Genomic DNA, 16,873 nt, shown 5'->3' with positions numbered 1-16,873 from the left:
TGAGCCCTTGAGCCTGAGTGGTGGCAGTGAGGGCGCTCGGGCTTGCCCTAGGCCCGTCCAATGGGTGCGATCAAGGCTTTGTGATTTTTCACGGCTTTGTATCCGTATGCAAAATGGCTCTAACTTTTACGCCGTGTTCGCTGGTCTGATTTGGCGGCTGGTTCGACTAAAGCTGAATGGGCCGTCCGGCCTAGGCATTCAGCTGCCTGGGCCAGCCGTTCGGCTGACCCAGAAAAACCAGCTTGCGCCCTCCCGACGCTCCCCCTCTCGCATTCGCTCCCTCACTCCCGCCGCCGAGTTAGGGTTTCGCTGCTCCCATGCTCCCGCCGCCGACGCGTCGAGTTGTTGCCCGCCCAGCCACTCCCGCATCGTCACATGGCCGTCCACTGTCCTTCTCCCTTCCCCCTCCCCCCCTCCCCCCATGCTGCTCCCACGCTCCCACCGCCGACGCTTGTAGTTCTCGCCCGCCCAGCCACTCCCGCTTTGCCGCACGGCCGGCCGCTGTCCTTCTCCCTTCCTCCTCCCCCCCTCCCCCCGTGTCGGCGATGGAAGCCGCCATCCACCTAGCCCGTGTCGCCGTATTCGGTCTGGGCTTGCCCTCGCAGATCCTCCGCGTTGTCCTCGCCGTGTTTGTGGACAGATCCACCCCCTTCGTCGGCTACGGCCTCACCTCCAACGACTCCGGTAAGTACCCGACTTGCTTCAATGTTCTGCCGATTCATATGTTTGGTGTCCTTTCCAGATCTGACTTGTAGTCAGTGCATACACATTAAATCCGTCGTTTCCTATCCCATTTTGGCTAGAAACTAGTAGATCCGCTTCGTTAGGGTTCAAGTTCGTGCTTCCAAGTGTGGTTGCCTGTGTACAGCCAGATTATATCATCTACCGCTTATGTTTGCTACACATGGTCATGGGCATGGAGTAGTAGGTTTTGTTTCTAGATTTGATTTGAGCGGGAATTCGATCGAGTGTTGCTGTTCCTCATTCTTTTTGTATCATATATATCTGCGACATTCATATATATATATTGAGTGTTGCTGTTCCTCATTCTTTTTGTATCATATATATCTGTGACATTCATATATATATATATATATATATATGAATAAACATTGGACGATCTATTGCATACTTTTTATGGATTTTTTTTCCTGGGTTTGTTACGAATCAGAAGCTTTTTTTCCCTGCTCAGTGCTCAACTGCTCACCTTGTGCTGCCACTGCTAAGTTAGCGCAGGCTATGTTGGTCTGGCTCACCGTCATGAGGTCGTTTGGCTGGATAGTAGGTTGCATTTTGATTCACAATTTTTTCATAAAAAAATTAATATAACTGCACATCAGCTGTGTGGACATTTCTGCATCTTCATCGAAGTCTCAGTTTCCCCGGTAGTTTAAACTGAATACTCCTATTTTGCCCCATTTGGTCATTCAAGAAGGTACTGTTTCAAAGTGATGACTATGTTATTTCTACAACTCGGGAATAGTAGTAGATGGCTGGCATCTGCTCGATGCATGATGCATGGTATGAATCATACAGTTGTTACAATTATGATGTGACGTTTTCTGCACAAAGATGGACAACCTGTGGATTCTTTAAATTTGCAATGACCCTCATCATACAGCTTCGATCTTACTAACAGATTAACATGTTCACCATGTAGGTGTGCACTTTCCAAGTTCATATACTGGCACCGTCGTCAACAGCTTCCTGCTCCCCGCAGAAATCCTCCCGGTACAACTTGCGTTCCAAGCGCTTGAAGCGAGAAATCAAGGCAAGTCCACATTCTGTCCATTGCTTCATGTTTGAGTTATTTCGTTCTTTCCTTTAGTTTTTTTCGGTACCGTTACTATGCCCTCCCACAAACGACAATAGCCCTTCCACGTTCCAACAGATGCCTCCGAAGCGTGCAAGTTGGACGGACGACGAAACCAAGCTGTTGCTGGACCTTTGTCTTCAAGAGAAGGAAAAGTGTAACTTCAATCAGCAGGGCCTCACCATAGCTGGCTGGTGCAACATTTACACTTACTTCCCCCGTTTTGATAAGAAACAGTGCAACAACAAGCTAGGTTACCTCAAAAAAGCCTACCTAACATGGAAAGAAGGGCTTACAGCCATTGGGCTTGGGAGGGACCCCCAAACGGGCGCCATTGCTGCTGATAGTGAGTACTGGGAAACTCAAGAAGTTCCGCAGCCCATGAACTCAGTATGTCAGCTTGTTACAAGTTGTGAAAACAGCTTCAACGAGATGGTGAACGCAGCTATGGCTGCTGGTCTAGCAGTTGCACACATGCTGCATGTACCACCACAAGGTAACCATGTTATCCAAGTGCCTGAGCTTACTGGAAGGCAGTGGGTAGACAAGCTGTTGTCAGATGCTAGCCGTTGCTTTGACAACTATCGAATGAGGCCTGAAAGTTTGGTTAGGTTGCATAGCATACTAACTGATAGCTATGGGCTAACAGGCAGTAGGGAGCTTGAATCAATAGAAGCTTTAGCCATGTTCTTATGGGCATGTGGTACAAATCAATGCCAGAGACAAATGCAAGAGAGATTTGGGAGGGGGTTGGGGACATGTAGCAAGACATTTGCTCATGTGCTGGCAGCCGTGGCTAGGTTTGCGGATGACGTGATTAGGCCTAAGGACACTAGTTATTCAGAAGTGCCGGCTGCTTTGGTGGAGTACAAACCATTTTTTGATGGCTGCATAGGCGCCATGGATGGCACGCACATAGAAGTCATAGTTGATAAAGGAGTCCGTGATAACCACATTAATAGGAAAGGAAAGCCAACCCAAAATGTGGTTGCGGTCTGTGACTTCGACATGAGGTTCACGTATGTCGGGGCGGGGACAGAGGGTTCCGCTCATGATATGCGGGTGAAAAGGAAGGCAGAAGCCGATGCATCTTTCCCACATCCACCGTCAGGTAAGTTGGAGCTTAGTCTTTTTGGTTGTGTCATGCTTGAGCTAATTGGATGGTAACAGATTATGTCCTATGAAATTATGTAGGCCGGTATTACTTGGTGGACTCTGGTTACGCACTTCGACCCGGGTATCTAACGCCGTATCCAAATAAGAGGTATTGGGTGAAGGAGTTTGAGACAAGGGGGCCTGCAGATGCGCAGGAGTTGTTCAACCGCCACCATTCAAAGCTGCGTAATGTCATAGAAAGAACATTTGGGGCAGCCAAAGCGAAGTGGCAGATGTTGAAAGCCGTACCCCACTATCAGGGGATCAAGCAATCCCAGATAATCCTTGCTCTTTGTGGACTGCACAACTACGTGCATGAGCTGGAGGGTCAACACCAAGTACGGCACTTCAGGCAGCCGACAGACCTTGGCCCTTTGACTCAAGTGACAGCTATGGCGATGGAAGATCCTAATGACATGGAACATGTCCGCGAGTGGATAACCTATGGACTTGGACTCATTGGGATGACAAGGTAAGTGAAACAATTTCAGTTTGTGGAATGTTATCTGTTAAGTCATGCATTTGTCATCCAGGCTGCCTAGTTTGGGTCTAATGAAACTATGTTCACATGCAGGTGAAGTAGTTGCGTACAAGGTGCAGCAGGTCCAGTACTATAAATTTGTTTGAGGTATTACTAATAAAATCTTTTTCCAATATCTATGCTTCCTTAGTGTTTCTTGTAATATGACAAGTGGATACACAAGGTGATGCACATTGACACTTAGAATTAACTGCAGTTTCTTTTAGCAGTAACAACATGAACATGTTGTGACTGGTGCCGACACATAAGATGGGTCAGTACATGTACAAGGCTATATTTTGTAGGTTGAGTGTCACATGCACATTTTCTTCACACTGCTGTTGCATTATCAAAGAGAGTTGAAATGGTTTGTTTCTTGCCTTGTTAGTTATGATAGGGATACATGGAGATGATTGAGGCAAATCAGTTTAGAAGGGTTCATTTCAGGGTGTTGTACTCTTGGCCCTTGGGAAATAATCTGAAAGTGTGGGCGGTAGGAAATTGTCAGTTCTGTTTTTGTGGTTACTCAATCATAATAGCATAATAGATAACTGACCGCCTATAAGCTTGCACTATGATTCAGCTGAACCCTGCCTGCTTTGCTATTTGTGATAAGGCTGAGATGATGAACTACCTGGTGACCTTGTGTTTTTTTGCATGAGAGTACCGGTCTAGCAGTAACAACATGAACTTGTTGTGACCATGGTGTGTAGTAATTTCCTAGCAGGATCACTACACTGACGGGACTATTTTGTTTATTTGTGAAGTACTGCAGAGTAGCAATATGTTGGTTTGAGTTAGCTTTAACCATTTCAAGACCCTTAGAATTGGAACCTTGAACTCTAGATGCAAGCGGTGTACTGATTTGTACTTGTGTTTCTCATTTCCTTCGCTTCATGTTTTTCCAGAGCAAAGCTGGTGGTTTCATTCCTTGCTGCATCGATGGATCAAGGGAAAGCTCGGTCAGCGCTGGAACGACAAGGCTTAGCATTCCTTTGTGGCTTATAAGCTAGACTAGTCACTTGTGCTCATGTATGTCATGGATTTGTGTGAAATTATGGCCAGCAGCAGCTTGATCAATGTTTAGGATTTTTTTTTGTTTGACCATGTATCTGAATCTGCCTATGTACATGGCTGTTTAATTGTTATGTAGCACAATCAGCCTTCAGGTAGTGCTGTTTGAATTTCAAATCGAAATGCATTTAATGCTGTTGTGGGGCCATTTTTTTGAATCACTTCCTTGCTGATTCAGTCGGCTGAACATGCAACTGTTGGCTGGAATGAGGCACTGTGCCGTCCTTTCAGCTCCAGCAGGTTTCAGACAAGTTCTTGACCAGCCGAACACGGCCTTAGTGTTTTGGTGGCCAAAAGTGCTCCCCGCGCAAGGGCGTTTGGTGCAGTTTGAAGACGGTGTAGGAGTCGCACTCGCACTGAACGGCCTTAAAAAAGCTACTTACTAAAAATTTTAGCCTGTAACGTATCCTTAAATTTTGAGTCTGTCTACCCAATAACTACGTGTTTTATGTAATTTCAACGTATAAATTTTTTTACGCCATAGAATTAAGATTCAACAATCCCCATCCTCCTTCTACCTCCAGCCTTCTTCTACCTCCAGACAATCACAAATCACAAGATCATAGATCTACAGATCCACGTATCACAATAAACAATTTTTTTCTATGCAAGGACAAGAAGACAAATCCGGTCTCGGGTGGCCGAGGACTACTGGTGACCTCCCAGTACCGGGCTTACGCATCAATGTCGTACTAAACCATGCATATACAGCCGGGCTTACGCATAGACAGTTGAAAAGAGAGAGAAAATCCATATGTTTTTTATGCTAAAACACATGTATGTTATATAGCATTTCGGTAAATTTTAGTTTGTGACGTATCCTTTTTTAAATATTAGATTTTTATTAAATAAAATAAAATAATCCCGTAACAAAACAAAAACGCTCCACCCATATGGAGGTACCCACTTTAATGGCTTTCTAGAAGGCTGCTAGTGCAGTAGCCAACTATATATTGCAAATTCAAGTTGAGAAGGAAGTGAGTAATGTTAGGCCTGTTTAGATTTAAAAGCTAATAGTTAGCTGCTAATAGTTATCTCTTTGGATCCAAATAGATCTACTTAATAATTCAACTAACTATTAGCTGACATTCAACCAACAACTATTTCATTAATCAGACCAAATTAGCTAATACTAGCAGCTAATATTGGCTATGAGCCCGTGATCTATTAGCGAGCTAATTATTAGTAGCTAATAGACCCAAACAAGCTCTTATTGTAATTCAAGTACAGTATTACTCTTAGACGTGCACACCTTTGCTGACTACAGTGTGAGTACAATTTATTGGCCTCGCTTGACTCGGCCCGCTTTGGGTTGCGTCCAAGCACACCTTTGCTGACTTCACTCCCAATCGACCGTGTCAAAATCAGAAAAGGCGTCAAAGAATATCACTAGCAGTATCCTCTGTGTTATATAAAAACAAAAAGGGGGGAAATGATAAAATAAAACAAAACAAACCAAATGCCTGGAGCAAACTCAGTTCATTGATCATCGTGCCTTCCATCTTCTGCTGCGTTGCTGATTCGTCTTTGCCGGGCGCGGCGCCTGGCCGGCCAGCTGCAGCGGCAGCGCAGCAACCCCTCCGCCCTCCGGTCCCCCACCCCACTCCTCCTCCACGCCGTATATAACAATTCAACCCGGCCCGGCTCTCCTCTCCTCTCCTCAGTTCGATCGATCGCATCCGGCGCCCCCCGCTACACGACACCGCTCACCACCACACCGCGCTCGACGCCTCGACGAATCCCACCAAACCAATCCGATCGAATAGTCGAGCAACGGCCATGGAGGCGGCGTCGGAGCTGGCCCTGCGCCTCCGGGCGGCCGCCAACGACCGCCTCGCGAGCTACGAGCCGCTGGCGCTCGTCGCCGCGCCGCTCCTCGCGCTCCTCGTCGCGCGGGCCCTCCACGCCGCTGCCAACGCCGTCGCCGACCGCGGGCTCGTCGCCATCGCCATCGCCGCCGTCAAGTCAGCGCCCGGCCCCCGCTCTTCTTGCTTGATTCCTTATGCCCGCCTGCCCGTTGACGACTGCGTCTAAGCGGCACGTACTACTAGCGTTGCTTGCTCATCTAGCTCTGCTTTGCTCTCCGCAGGTTGCTGCCGGGAGTCTCCGGCTACATCGCGGCGGAGAAGAAGAAGGTACTAGTGCATCTCTATAATTATTCTTACACGCCGGAAAGGAAAACAAAAATTCACAAAAGTACAAAACCTTTCTTCTCCTTCTGCTTCGTACTTGCATCAATCGGTCGAGAAGCGTTCGTGTTTTTATCTCTCGTGCTCCACTATTGATTGATTGTGCAGTGTGAATCAGATTGTTGCAGGTAGATAGTCAGTCGCTGTTTCTCTTCTCCTTATGATAGTAGTAAGCAAGGAACTTGCCACAACTTTGTTTCCGTCAACATATTTTGACGTATGCGCCTTCAAAAAGATGCTTTTCTGGCAAAGAGCCAAAAGTCCCGTACACAGCTCCGCTGTCAGTGCTGTTCACATGATCGCGGTGCCATTGCACCTTGCACCGCATCGAATATTTAGATACTAATAAGGAGCATTAAATATAGATTAATTACAAAACCAATTGAGGCTAATTTGCGAGACGAATTTTTTAAGCCTAATTAATCCGTCATCAGCACATGTTTACTGTAGCACCACGCTGTCAAATCATGGACTAATTAGGCTTAAAAGATTCGTCTTGCAAATTAGTCGTAAGTTGTGCAATTAGTTTCGTAATTAGTCTATATTTAATACTCCATGCATTTGTCCAAATATTTGATATGACAGAAATTTTAGGACCTCCTGTATAAACCAAACAGGCCCGTCTGTTAGCTTCTTGGTGCTACACGCCTACACTGCTACTGTTAGCTTCTCCTTTAATTAAATCTGGCTGAGTACACGCATCTTATAGCTGCTTTCGTGCACGCAAAATGTGGCTTCTAAAGGCTTGTGGTCCTTGATCAATCTCGTGTACTAATTCTGAGATGTCATCGACATGCATGAAACATGGTGGACTGCTTACCCTGATCACTCTTGTGATTACTTTCGTACATCATGATGTACTATATATGCTTCCTGTTGACGTTTTGTTGTATTATATAATATGTATCAAGATATAACCTTACGACGTCTCTGCTGCTATTGTATCAGGTTGTTGATAAGATGCAATCCGGTGGGGCCAAGAACGATCGGCGAGCTGAGTTGCCAACTATTGGTCTTGCCGAGCAAGTGATAGAGGAACTTGAAACCCTGAAAGCCAAAGATGTAGACTGGCAGGGAAAATGCTCTGGCACCGTGTATGTGCACCTCATTCTCACAGACAATAAACTGAAACTAGTGCATCCCATCACGTTCCAATTTATTAGACTTTGATTTGGTCATCATGTTGTAAACTACTCATTCTTTTCTATCAAACAAAATTTATTGGTTAACTTTTCTTGCAGATATATTGCTGGAAGTGAGTCTGAGGGCCATTTTGAATTGATAAACAAGGCGTACTCTATGTAAGACTGATATTTCCTTTATGTCACTTTCAATCTTGATTGATCCAATGTACGCATACTTCTCATGGATCTCATCTAAATGCGACATGCCTTTCTCAGCTTAGACAGGAAATATAGCTTAGTTAGGTGTCTGTGATTGCATTTTATATCTAAGTTTGAGAATGTGTCTTCATTCAGAACTCATCAGTGGGCGAAGAACGAATTCCAAATCATTGCTGGTGTTTGTGGAATGCCTTTTTTTATTAAGCAATGCTCAAAGTTTCCATGTGATTCTACTTATCTTATTTTAGCCCTTCCATAATTTAATTTAGACTCAAAAATTCTGATCTGTTATGTTGATTATGGGTACCACATCAGTAGACGTTTTTTTTAAAAAAAAATCTTTTTTCAGGTTTTCACACACCAATCCGCTCCATCAAGATGTATTCAAGAGTGTGGCAAACATGGAAGCTGAAGTAGTTGCAATGACAGCTGCTTTACTTGGCAGCAAAGAAAAATCATCTGGTGGACAAATTTGTGGCAACATGACATCAGGTGGAACTGAAAGCATATTATTAGCAGTCAAAACAACACGTGACTATATGCGATCAAAGAAAGGGATTACAAAGCCTGAAATGTGAGATAATGGTTCATTATGTTTGATGTTCTCGACAAGTACCTTTTTCTTTTGAAAGTTCTACAACTTATTGTCTCTATGGTAAGAAAAGGTTATTGTACACAGGATAATGGCTGAATCAGCACATTCTGCGTATGACAAAGCTGCTGAATACTTCAATATTAAAGTGCGGCGTGTACCTGTGAACAAAGAGTTTCTTGCAGATGTGAAAGGATTCAAACGATGCATAAATGGAAACACCATAATGGTAAGCTTTTTCATGATTTTAAATCACAAATGGTCCTCAAAGTTCTTGCCCAGTATGGAATATCGATGGAAACAAAACAAAGGAACATTATATATAATGTCGCCTAACAAACTCCTGTTGTACAGATGATTGGATCTGCACCAGGATTTCCGCATGGTTTAATCGATCCTATCAAGGTATGAAGCTAAATTATTATCATGTTAAAACATTACTATGTCATATAATTCTTAATGCATGACTGGTTTGTTGGTTGCTTCACAACATATCTCCAGGAACTTGGGGAACTGGCTTCGCGCTATGACATTTGCTTGCATGTTGATTTATGCCTTGGTGGCTTTGTACTGCCTTTTGCTCGTAAGCTTGGGTACGAGCTCTCTTCATAGCCGTTAGTTTTTCCTAGCCATATTATTTTACTAGGTATCTGTACTTTGAAGAACTTACTAGACAATTTCAGAATGAGCTTTCTATTTATTGCAGTAACTTGATGATTGGCCTAACAATAATTTCCTCATTAGGATAAAAGTAAAGTTCTGAATGCCTAGAATTGTTATTTGTAGGATCATAACACCATGGTTCCTGCAGGTTGCAAAATTTTCTTGTAACCCCTCAATATGTGCACCCCAACTTGAAGCAGTTGAAATGATTATAAGTTTTCGTCTTAAAACACTATGTTCATTCAAATTCTCTAAGTTGATGTTTGAGGTTCAGGATTTTTTTAGATTTGTTTGCCAGCCAACATCAATTGCCTCTATGTAAAAACTTTCATCATTGACGATAAATAAACTTAGAAAATGGTTACAACTTACAACTAAATATGATATAGGATAACCACATATGAAAGCAATATGTTTGATTGCTGTGATCGTCAATATAATTGGAGGTGAACAAAAGCTTCTGGTTAAAGATCAGCTTGTGACAAATCTTGATAGGTTTTGTCTGTGTTTTTGCCTTCCCTTTTGTGGGACATTGGTTGATTTTTGGGATCTAGAAAGAATAGCGGTATGTCAATGGTATCCATTAATTTTTTTGTTTGTGAACTTTGATTTTCTGAAAGTGCTACGTTTTTTGTATTTTGTTTTGTGTTTTATCTGCAATATGCAGGTACCCTATTCCTCCTTTTGATTTTTCTGTCAAGGGTGTTACATCAATCTCATCAGATGTTCATAAGTACGGATTAGCACCAAAAGGCACAAGCATTGTCCTGTACAGAAATCATGAAATTAGAAAGGTAAGAAGAATCATGGTATATCTGTCTTTACTTTACTCGACCAAAATTCTAACATTTTCCTCTCTGTGTGATTCACTCTGACATCTGGGATATCACCAACAAATTCAGCATCAGTTTGTTGCTGGTAAGCTCGTCCTCTTCTTCCAAAATAAAATGGAACTTCTTTAATGAACTTATGTCTTTTTAACTTATGTTCGTATTAATGTCATATATTGGTTTCCGTTATGGAAAATACATATAACTGGCCGTTGGGGCCATTATATAAAATCAGGTGGGGAACGCCTCCCCCCGTTGACCTTCACAAAAAAAATATAGCTGGAAGAACTGTTGGCTGTAATTTTTTTTAAATGGTCTGGAGAAGTTGGATATACTTCCGCTATCCGTGGAAGTAGTACTTGGTTCCTGAAAATCCTTTGTTATCTTAACTTCTTTGAGTCTTCTTCAAAAGTTTGAATAGTGATTTACAATTGCATTTGTGTTTCCTTGTTTGTTCAGTTACTGAGTGGACCGGTGGGCTTTATGTTTCTCCCACTATGGCTGGAAGCAGGCCAGGTGGATTAATTGCGGGAGCTTGGACTGCTATGATGTCTCTCGGACTGAATGGTGACAAACTTATTCTGAAATTCCATCAGTGTGTAGTGGTGGCTTAGAATCAAATAATACTTGTGATGTATACCATTGCTTTTCTTGCTTCCAGGCTACTTGGACAGTACAAGCCGTATCATGGAAGTTTCGAAGAAAATACAAAGAGGGTAAACTTGTTTGCTTATTATGCCTGAACTCTGAACTATGACTACAAGACATAAGACAAACTCTGACTGTAGCTATGTTTTACCCATTTTTGTTTATTTATTTATTGTAACTTTTTAAATTGAAGTAGTATTCACGCAGATATTTATTTTCTACTAGTATGCATGGTCAAATGCCAAATTAATTAGCACACTTGTAATATTTCTATACTAAGAATAGATGTGCTTCCTTTTGTTGTGACTGGATCATCAAAATGGATCACTGCTTAGCTGTGGGTAAAATTTTATGGCTTGTGCAGGATTGGAGAGATCCCAGGGTTGTTTGTGATTGGGAAACCAGATATGACCGTTGTGGCGTTCGCCTCGGATGTTGTCGACATATTTGAGGTGAACGACATAATGTCATCAAAAGGTTGGCATCTCAATGCTCTGCAGAGACCTAACAGGTAAATCTTAGCTTCAGGCAAACAATTGTATTGTACTCCCTCCGTTCCAAATTATTAGAGATTTTTGCTTTTCCACATACATAGCTTTTTATATGCACTTAGATATACATAATAAAAACAGTGTATCTAGAAAAACAAAAAAAGTCTTATAATTTGGAATGGAGGGAGTCCCTTCTCCCCAGCAGCCATCGGTGCTATTTGCATTCTCGGCTAGTCTGACAATCCTTACCGGTTTCAGTTTGCACATTTGTGTGACCCTTCAACACACGACTATTTACGACCAATTCCTGAAGGATCTGCAAGATTCTGTGAACACTGTGAGTTGCTCAGCACGTGTTATGTTATGTCGCCTAATGGCTACTATTGCCCTGATCCATTCCATCGCTAGGAAAGGCTATGTTTTCTTATGACGTTTGGCGTTGGCAGGTGAAAGCAAACCCAGGCCCTATTAGCGGTGGAATGGCTCCTATCTACGGCGCCGCAGGGAAGATGCCAGACAGAGGCACGGTGAAGGAGCTGCTTGTGGAGTTCATGGACAGCTCTTGCTGAACTGATTATGGCTTGTGAAAAACAGTCGCAGTGCTGTGATTTGTTTGCCTAGGTATACAAAGTTATCATAGGAAAGAGGGGAAAGTCATTGAGGCGATACAGACACATGTATTAAGTATTAACGATTATTACAAGAAGTGTATCCGTATGATTGTATATCAATATCAGAGCATGCAGGTTTCAAAAAAAAATATCAGAGCATGCATATGCAATGTACCACCAGGCTTACAAACGTATCTGTTCCTATAAAACATCATTTCAGGGGATAATAATAATAATAATAAACATTTGTTAGAAGAGATTGGGTAGCAAGAATACGTTTTCGGGAGACTACAATACGTCTTGTCCACCAACAAGCGTACTTTGGGAAGGCAATAAAACACCACGCACTTTCAGGATTTGAACCAAACGACGGTTGGTTCCGAGCTCCGGCCGTGCGGCAGCGCGGCACGGCGGTTGGTGAAGCAGGCATCAGCATCACGCGACGGAGGCGGCTGCAGAGGGCAATACCCCGGGGCGAGGCCGCGAGGGGCTGAGGAGGTGACGCTACCGCGGATTGCCCATGCTGCCATGCCGCCCATGCGCCCATTCAAGCCCACCGCCGGCGCCCGCAGCATCGCCTCGCGCCTCGCCGGCGCCACCACGCCGGCGGACGCGCGCATGGTCAAGGCGGGCTCCGACCCAGCCACCTACCGCCTCGAACTCCACTTCAACCACCTCGTCTCCTCCGGCCGCCTCGCGGCCGCCGGCAAGGTGCTCGACCAGATGCCCGAGAAGAACACTCTCTATCTCAGATCACTCAACCGCCTCGAACTCCACCTCAACTACCTCGTCTCCTCCGGGCGCCTCGCGGCCGCACGCAAGGTGCTCGACCAGATGCCCGAGAAGAGCACCCTCTACCTCAGATTTCTCAACCGCATTCTTTGGGGATGCTCCAGGTCCTACGACCTCGCCGCCGCCAAGGCGCTATTCAGCGCCGCGGCTCGCCGCAACGCCAAAACCTGGACAATCATGATGAGCATGCTCCCCGCGGACGGCCGTGGCTCCGACGCCGTGTCGCTCTTCCGAGACATGCTCAGGGAGGGCGAGGCGCCCGATGACGTCACCGTCACCACCGTGCTCAACGTGCCTGGCTGCGATGTCGGGACACTCCATCCCGTGGTCACCAAGCTCGGCTTTGGCGCCAGTGTTGTCGTCTGTAACACGCTGCTAGACGCGTACTGCAAGCAAGGATTCATTGCTGCTGCTCGGAGAGTCTTCCTGGAGATGCCACACAGGGACACCATAACGTACAATGCCATGATGATGGGCTGCTCCAGGGAGGGGCTGCACGGGGAGGCACTAGAGCTATTTGCTGCTATGCGACGTGAGGGCGTTGACACCAGCCACTTCACGTTCTCAAGTTTGCTAACCGTGGCGACAGGTATGGTTGATCTCTACCTTGGGCGTCAGATCCATGGTCTCTTTGTCAGGGCCAACCCATCACGTGATGTCTTTGTCAACAATGCATTGCTTCATTTCTACTCCAAAAGTGACTCCCTTGGTGATCTGAAGCAGTTGTTTGATGAGATGCCAGAGCGGGACAGTGTTTCATATAATGTGATGATATCTGCCTGTTCTTGGAACCGATGTGGTGGCATGGCTTTGCAGTTGTTCAGGGATATGCAGACACTCGGCTTTGACAGGCGGGCCTTACCATATGCTAGCTTGCTCAGTGTAGCTGGGGCACTGCCTCACATTAAGATTGGGAGACAAATACATGCACAATTGATCCTTCGTGGCCTTACTTCAGAGGATTTCGTGGGAAATGCCCTGATTGACATGTACTCAAAATGCGGTATGCTAGATGCTGCAAAGACTATTTTTGCATACAAAAGTGACAAAACTGCCATTTCCTGGACCGCGTTGATAACTGGGTGTGTCCAGAATGGGCAGAATGAGGAAGCATTGCAACTATTCTGTGACATGAGAAGAGCTGGTCTAAGTCCTGACAGGGCGACATGTTCTAGCATCACGAAGTCTTCCTCAAGCCTGGCAGTGATTGGGATAGGAAGGCAATTGCATGCTTACCTCACAAAATCAGGCCACATGCCCAGCGTGTTCTCAGGTAGTGCCCTTCTTGATATGTATGCAAAATGTGGCTGTTTGGATGAAGCCATCAGAACATTTAATGAGATGCCCGAGAAGAATTCCATCACGTGGAATGCTGTAATTTCAGCATATGCGCAATATGGACAGGCAAAGAATGCCATCAGGATGTTTGACAGCATGCTTCACTGTGGTCTTTGTCCTGATCCAGTCACTTTCTTGAGTGTGCTAGCAGCCTGTGGTCACAATGGTCTTGCGGAAGAATGCATGAAATACTTTGACCTGATGAGATATTACTATAGCATGTCACCCTGGAAGGAACACTACTCTTGTGTTATTGATACCTTGGGTCGGGCAGGCTGTTTTGATAAAATTCAGAAAGTGTTAGATGAGATGCCATTTGAGGATGATCCAATAATATGGAGCTCCATTCTTCACTCGTGCAGGATCTATGGAAACCAGGATTTAGCTACAGTGGCTGCTGAAAAATTGTTCACTATGGTGCCCACAGACGCGACTGCCTATGTCATATTATCCAACATATATGCTAAAGCTGGTAATTGGGAAGGTGCTGCACGTGTGAAAAAGATTATGAGAGATAGAGGAGTTAAGAAAGAGTCGGGTAACAGTTGGGTTGAAATCAAGCAAAAGATCTACATGTTCTCTTCTAATGATCACACCAACCCAATGATAGATGAGATTAAAGAAGAGCTTGAGAGGTTGTACGAAGAGATGGATAAACAAGGCTATGAGCCCGATACTAGCTGTGCCTTGCATATGGTGGATAATAAGGAAAAGTTGGAGTCACTGAAATACCACAGTGAGAGATTGGCCATCACGTTTGCCTTGATTAATACCCCACCAGGGACACCAATTACGGTTATGAAGAACTTGAGTGCCTGCCTAGATTGTCATGCTGCCATCAAGATGATATCGAAGATTGTGAACAGAGACATTATCGTAAGAGACTCACGCAGGTTTCACCATTTCAAGGATGGGTTTTGCTCTTGCGGAGACTACTGGTAGGAACTTGGCTGGCTACCTAGTTAGATGAACAATAAAAGTTACACACTGAAGGTCGACAGGAACACATATTTCAGGTATAGTGTATGTACTAATGATAAACTGAACGTAGTGCTGTTCTTCGCATTACCATTATGGTGCAATGTTGTTAATGGTATTTAAGTTCCTCAGTTTTATTTTTGGGGACAAAAAGGTATCAATGGTTTTCTATTGCATCCATGTCGATGGACCATGGAGGAATGGAAGTGAATCTGAGATCCATATCCATTTTGCCATTTCAAACAAGGCTTCATGTATTTAAGGTGTGAAATGAAATTGTTCCCATTGTAGTTTCCCAAATTTAACCACACATAATAATTGCTGAATCTGAAAATTTCCTGCGTCTGTGAATTTCTATTGCCACGTTCCTGTCAAAAAAAAAAAATCTCTGGTCACATTGATATTCCTAGTGATTCAACTGTAGTTCCTGCTGAGTTTGACTACAAGCCAAAAGTCGCATTACGCAGATTCTTAAAATCATGGTTATATAGATTTCTATGCATTTATAGTTGCCATTGTCCTAAATTTGAATACCTTCCCTTTTCTTAACTGTACCTGAAGACTTTTATGGTTTGCGCAGAACTGAAGACAACACTGAATTATTTGCTGTTGAAACTTGAGTCATAACCACAGTGGTACTTGGCTCAGTTGTAATTGACGTATTCAAGGCGAACAAAGGGTTGTTATCATTCAGCCTTGAGGCCTGACAGGTTAGTGCCTTTAGTTTTGAAGATACACTTTTAGCTGCGATTGTTTCTCTCTTGAGAAGGATGTGTTCCACTGGAAACCCATGATGAGGGAGGTTTTATGTACGCTTCTCCTGGTAGCATGTAGCATGACAGCTTATACTGTGTTTGCTAGTCTTTGTTAGAAGAGAAATGTCAACTATGGTGAGAAAAGTAAACAAGTCAGGCACAACTTTCCAAAAGTAAAAAAGGGCGTACCCAGTGCAGAGAGCCCCGGCTCTGTGCGGGGTTGGGGAAGGGTGTTAGTGGCAAGCCTTACTCTCGCCTGTGCAATGCGGGGAGACCGCGACTTGGACCCGGGACCTTCCGGTCACAAGCTGTAAGACTTGCACAAGTAAAAAAAAAAACAAATATGGTCACATAATAGAGTATCTACATATATTTCGAGCATTCCCCCCCAAGACATACTAGTATGAGTGCTACTTCCTTCACACAAAAAAGTATGGTTGTTACTTGACTGATAATAAAAAATGGGACGTTTTAGTTTATCAGATATTCCATGGATGGGTGAATTATGGTGCCTTGCATCAGTGTCGACTCTACGCATTCTTTGGAAATTGGAAATTCAAAAAAAGGAAAGAAAATCTTGGTACCGATCTGTAGAAAAATATCTTTGCTTGTTTGGAGGCATTGGTGCTGATTTAAAAAATCCGTGGACTGTAGCGAATTCGGCTAGGCAAAGGTCTGAACGGCCGGCCAGCCGCATCCTGGTCCTGGTGGGGTTGAGGACTTGAGCTTGAGGCTGAGGCTAAAGTTAACCAAGCGGTCTGTGATGGAACACGTCAGTCACACAACTCACAAGATTTTACAGCGTTGCGACTCAGCCTGTTCGGTTGGCTGGTTCATATCGTTGCTGGTTTGTGAAGAAGTACTGCTGGCTAGTTTGTGTGAAAGAAAAATACTGTTCCAGCTGTAAATTTACGATCGTTTACGACAAGCCACAGCCAAACGAACGGGCTTCTATCGCTGTGGAGTGTGGACTCGGATTTTCCTTTTTCTTTGATGATGATGAGGAATGCGGACCAGCAGCCTAGCAGAAATTAGAGCAAAGGTTGACAAAACGTAGTATTTCTAGTGGACCAGTAGTGTG

General features: G+C 44.3%; 3 protein-coding genes across 4 annotated transcripts; all 3 read left to right on the top strand.

The window, feature by feature from the left end:
- The first annotated feature begins 545 nt into the window (after nucleotides 1-545).
- LOC136460413 (uncharacterized) lies at nucleotides 546-3,595 on the top strand. Its single transcript, XM_066460118.1, has 5 exons — nucleotides 546-684; nucleotides 1,661-1,731; nucleotides 1,892-2,924; nucleotides 3,008-3,440; nucleotides 3,502-3,595. The coding sequence occupies exons 1-5, from the start codon at nucleotides 546-548 to the stop codon at nucleotides 3,593-3,595; spliced, it is 1,770 nt and encodes a 589-aa protein (XP_066316215.1).
- Nucleotides 3,596-5,998: 2,403 nt separating this feature from the next.
- Nucleotides 5,999-12,117, top strand: LOC136461946 (sphingosine-1-phosphate lyase-like). The gene is made up of 15 exons (XM_066461339.1): nucleotides 5,999-6,526; nucleotides 6,652-6,697; nucleotides 7,700-7,845; nucleotides 7,993-8,052; nucleotides 8,444-8,668; nucleotides 8,774-8,915; nucleotides 9,041-9,091; nucleotides 9,188-9,279; nucleotides 10,017-10,143; nucleotides 10,252-10,267; nucleotides 10,639-10,746; nucleotides 10,841-10,895; nucleotides 11,192-11,338; nucleotides 11,577-11,655; nucleotides 11,765-12,117. Exons 1-15 carry the CDS (start codon nucleotides 6,342-6,344, stop codon nucleotides 11,885-11,887), a joined length of 1,602 nt encoding a protein of 533 aa, XP_066317436.1. The 5' UTR covers nucleotides 5,999-6,341; the 3' UTR covers nucleotides 11,888-12,117.
- Nucleotides 12,118-12,256: 139 nt separating this feature from the next.
- On the top strand, nucleotides 12,257-15,773 carry LOC136461945 (putative pentatricopeptide repeat-containing protein At2g01510). 2 transcript variants are annotated; one of them, XM_066461338.1, is made up of 3 exons: nucleotides 12,257-15,075; nucleotides 15,192-15,300; nucleotides 15,618-15,773. In XM_066461338.1, exon 1 carries the CDS (start codon nucleotides 12,458-12,460, stop codon nucleotides 14,999-15,001), a length of 2,544 nt encoding a protein of 847 aa, XP_066317435.1. In that variant the 5' UTR covers nucleotides 12,257-12,457; the 3' UTR covers nucleotides 15,002-15,075; nucleotides 15,192-15,300; nucleotides 15,618-15,773. The 2 variants fall into 2 exon arrangements, with proteins under 2 accessions (XP_066317435.1, XP_066317434.1); XM_066461337.1 differs by lacking the exon at nucleotides 15,192-15,300 and having other exon boundaries at nucleotides 15,618-15,772.
- Nucleotides 15,774-16,873: the final 1,100 nt, after the last annotated feature.

Source organism: Miscanthus floridulus, chromosome 6, assembly GCF_019320115.1.
Source record: "Miscanthus floridulus cultivar M001 chromosome 6, ASM1932011v1, whole genome shotgun sequence".
In the NCBI taxonomy this organism is placed as follows: domain Eukaryota; kingdom Viridiplantae; phylum Streptophyta; class Magnoliopsida; order Poales; family Poaceae; genus Miscanthus; species Miscanthus floridulus.
Note: the sequence above shows the minus strand (reverse complement) of the source record. Positions and strands in the feature narration are given on the sequence as shown.

Bases quoted from the DNA above. Each gene is read 5' to 3' on its own strand.
- LOC136460413 (XM_066460118.1), top strand. From the start codon at position 546: ATGGAAGCCGCCATCCACCTAGCCCGTGTCGCCGTATTCGGTCTGGGC. The intron at 1,732-1,891 runs GTACAACTTGCG...ACGTTCCAACAG, and splicing joins TCCCCGCAGAAATCCTCCCG to ATGCCTCCGAAGCGTGCAAG. The intron at 2,925-3,007 runs GTAAGTTGGAGC...GAAATTATGTAG, and splicing joins TTTCCCACATCCACCGTCAG to GCCGGTATTACTTGGTGGAC.
- LOC136461946 (XM_066461339.1), top strand. From the start codon at position 6,342: ATGGAGGCGGCGTCGGAGCTGGCCCTGCGCCTCCGGGCGGCCGCCAAC. The intron at 6,698-7,699 runs GTACTAGTGCAT...CTATTGTATCAG, and splicing joins TCGCGGCGGAGAAGAAGAAG to GTTGTTGATAAGATGCAATC. The intron at 11,339-11,576 runs GTAAATCTTAGC...TACCGGTTTCAG, and splicing joins GCTCTGCAGAGACCTAACAG to TTTGCACATTTGTGTGACCC.
- LOC136461945 (XM_066461338.1), top strand. From the start codon at position 12,458: ATGCCGCCCATGCGCCCATTCAAGCCCACCGCCGGCGCCCGCAGCATC.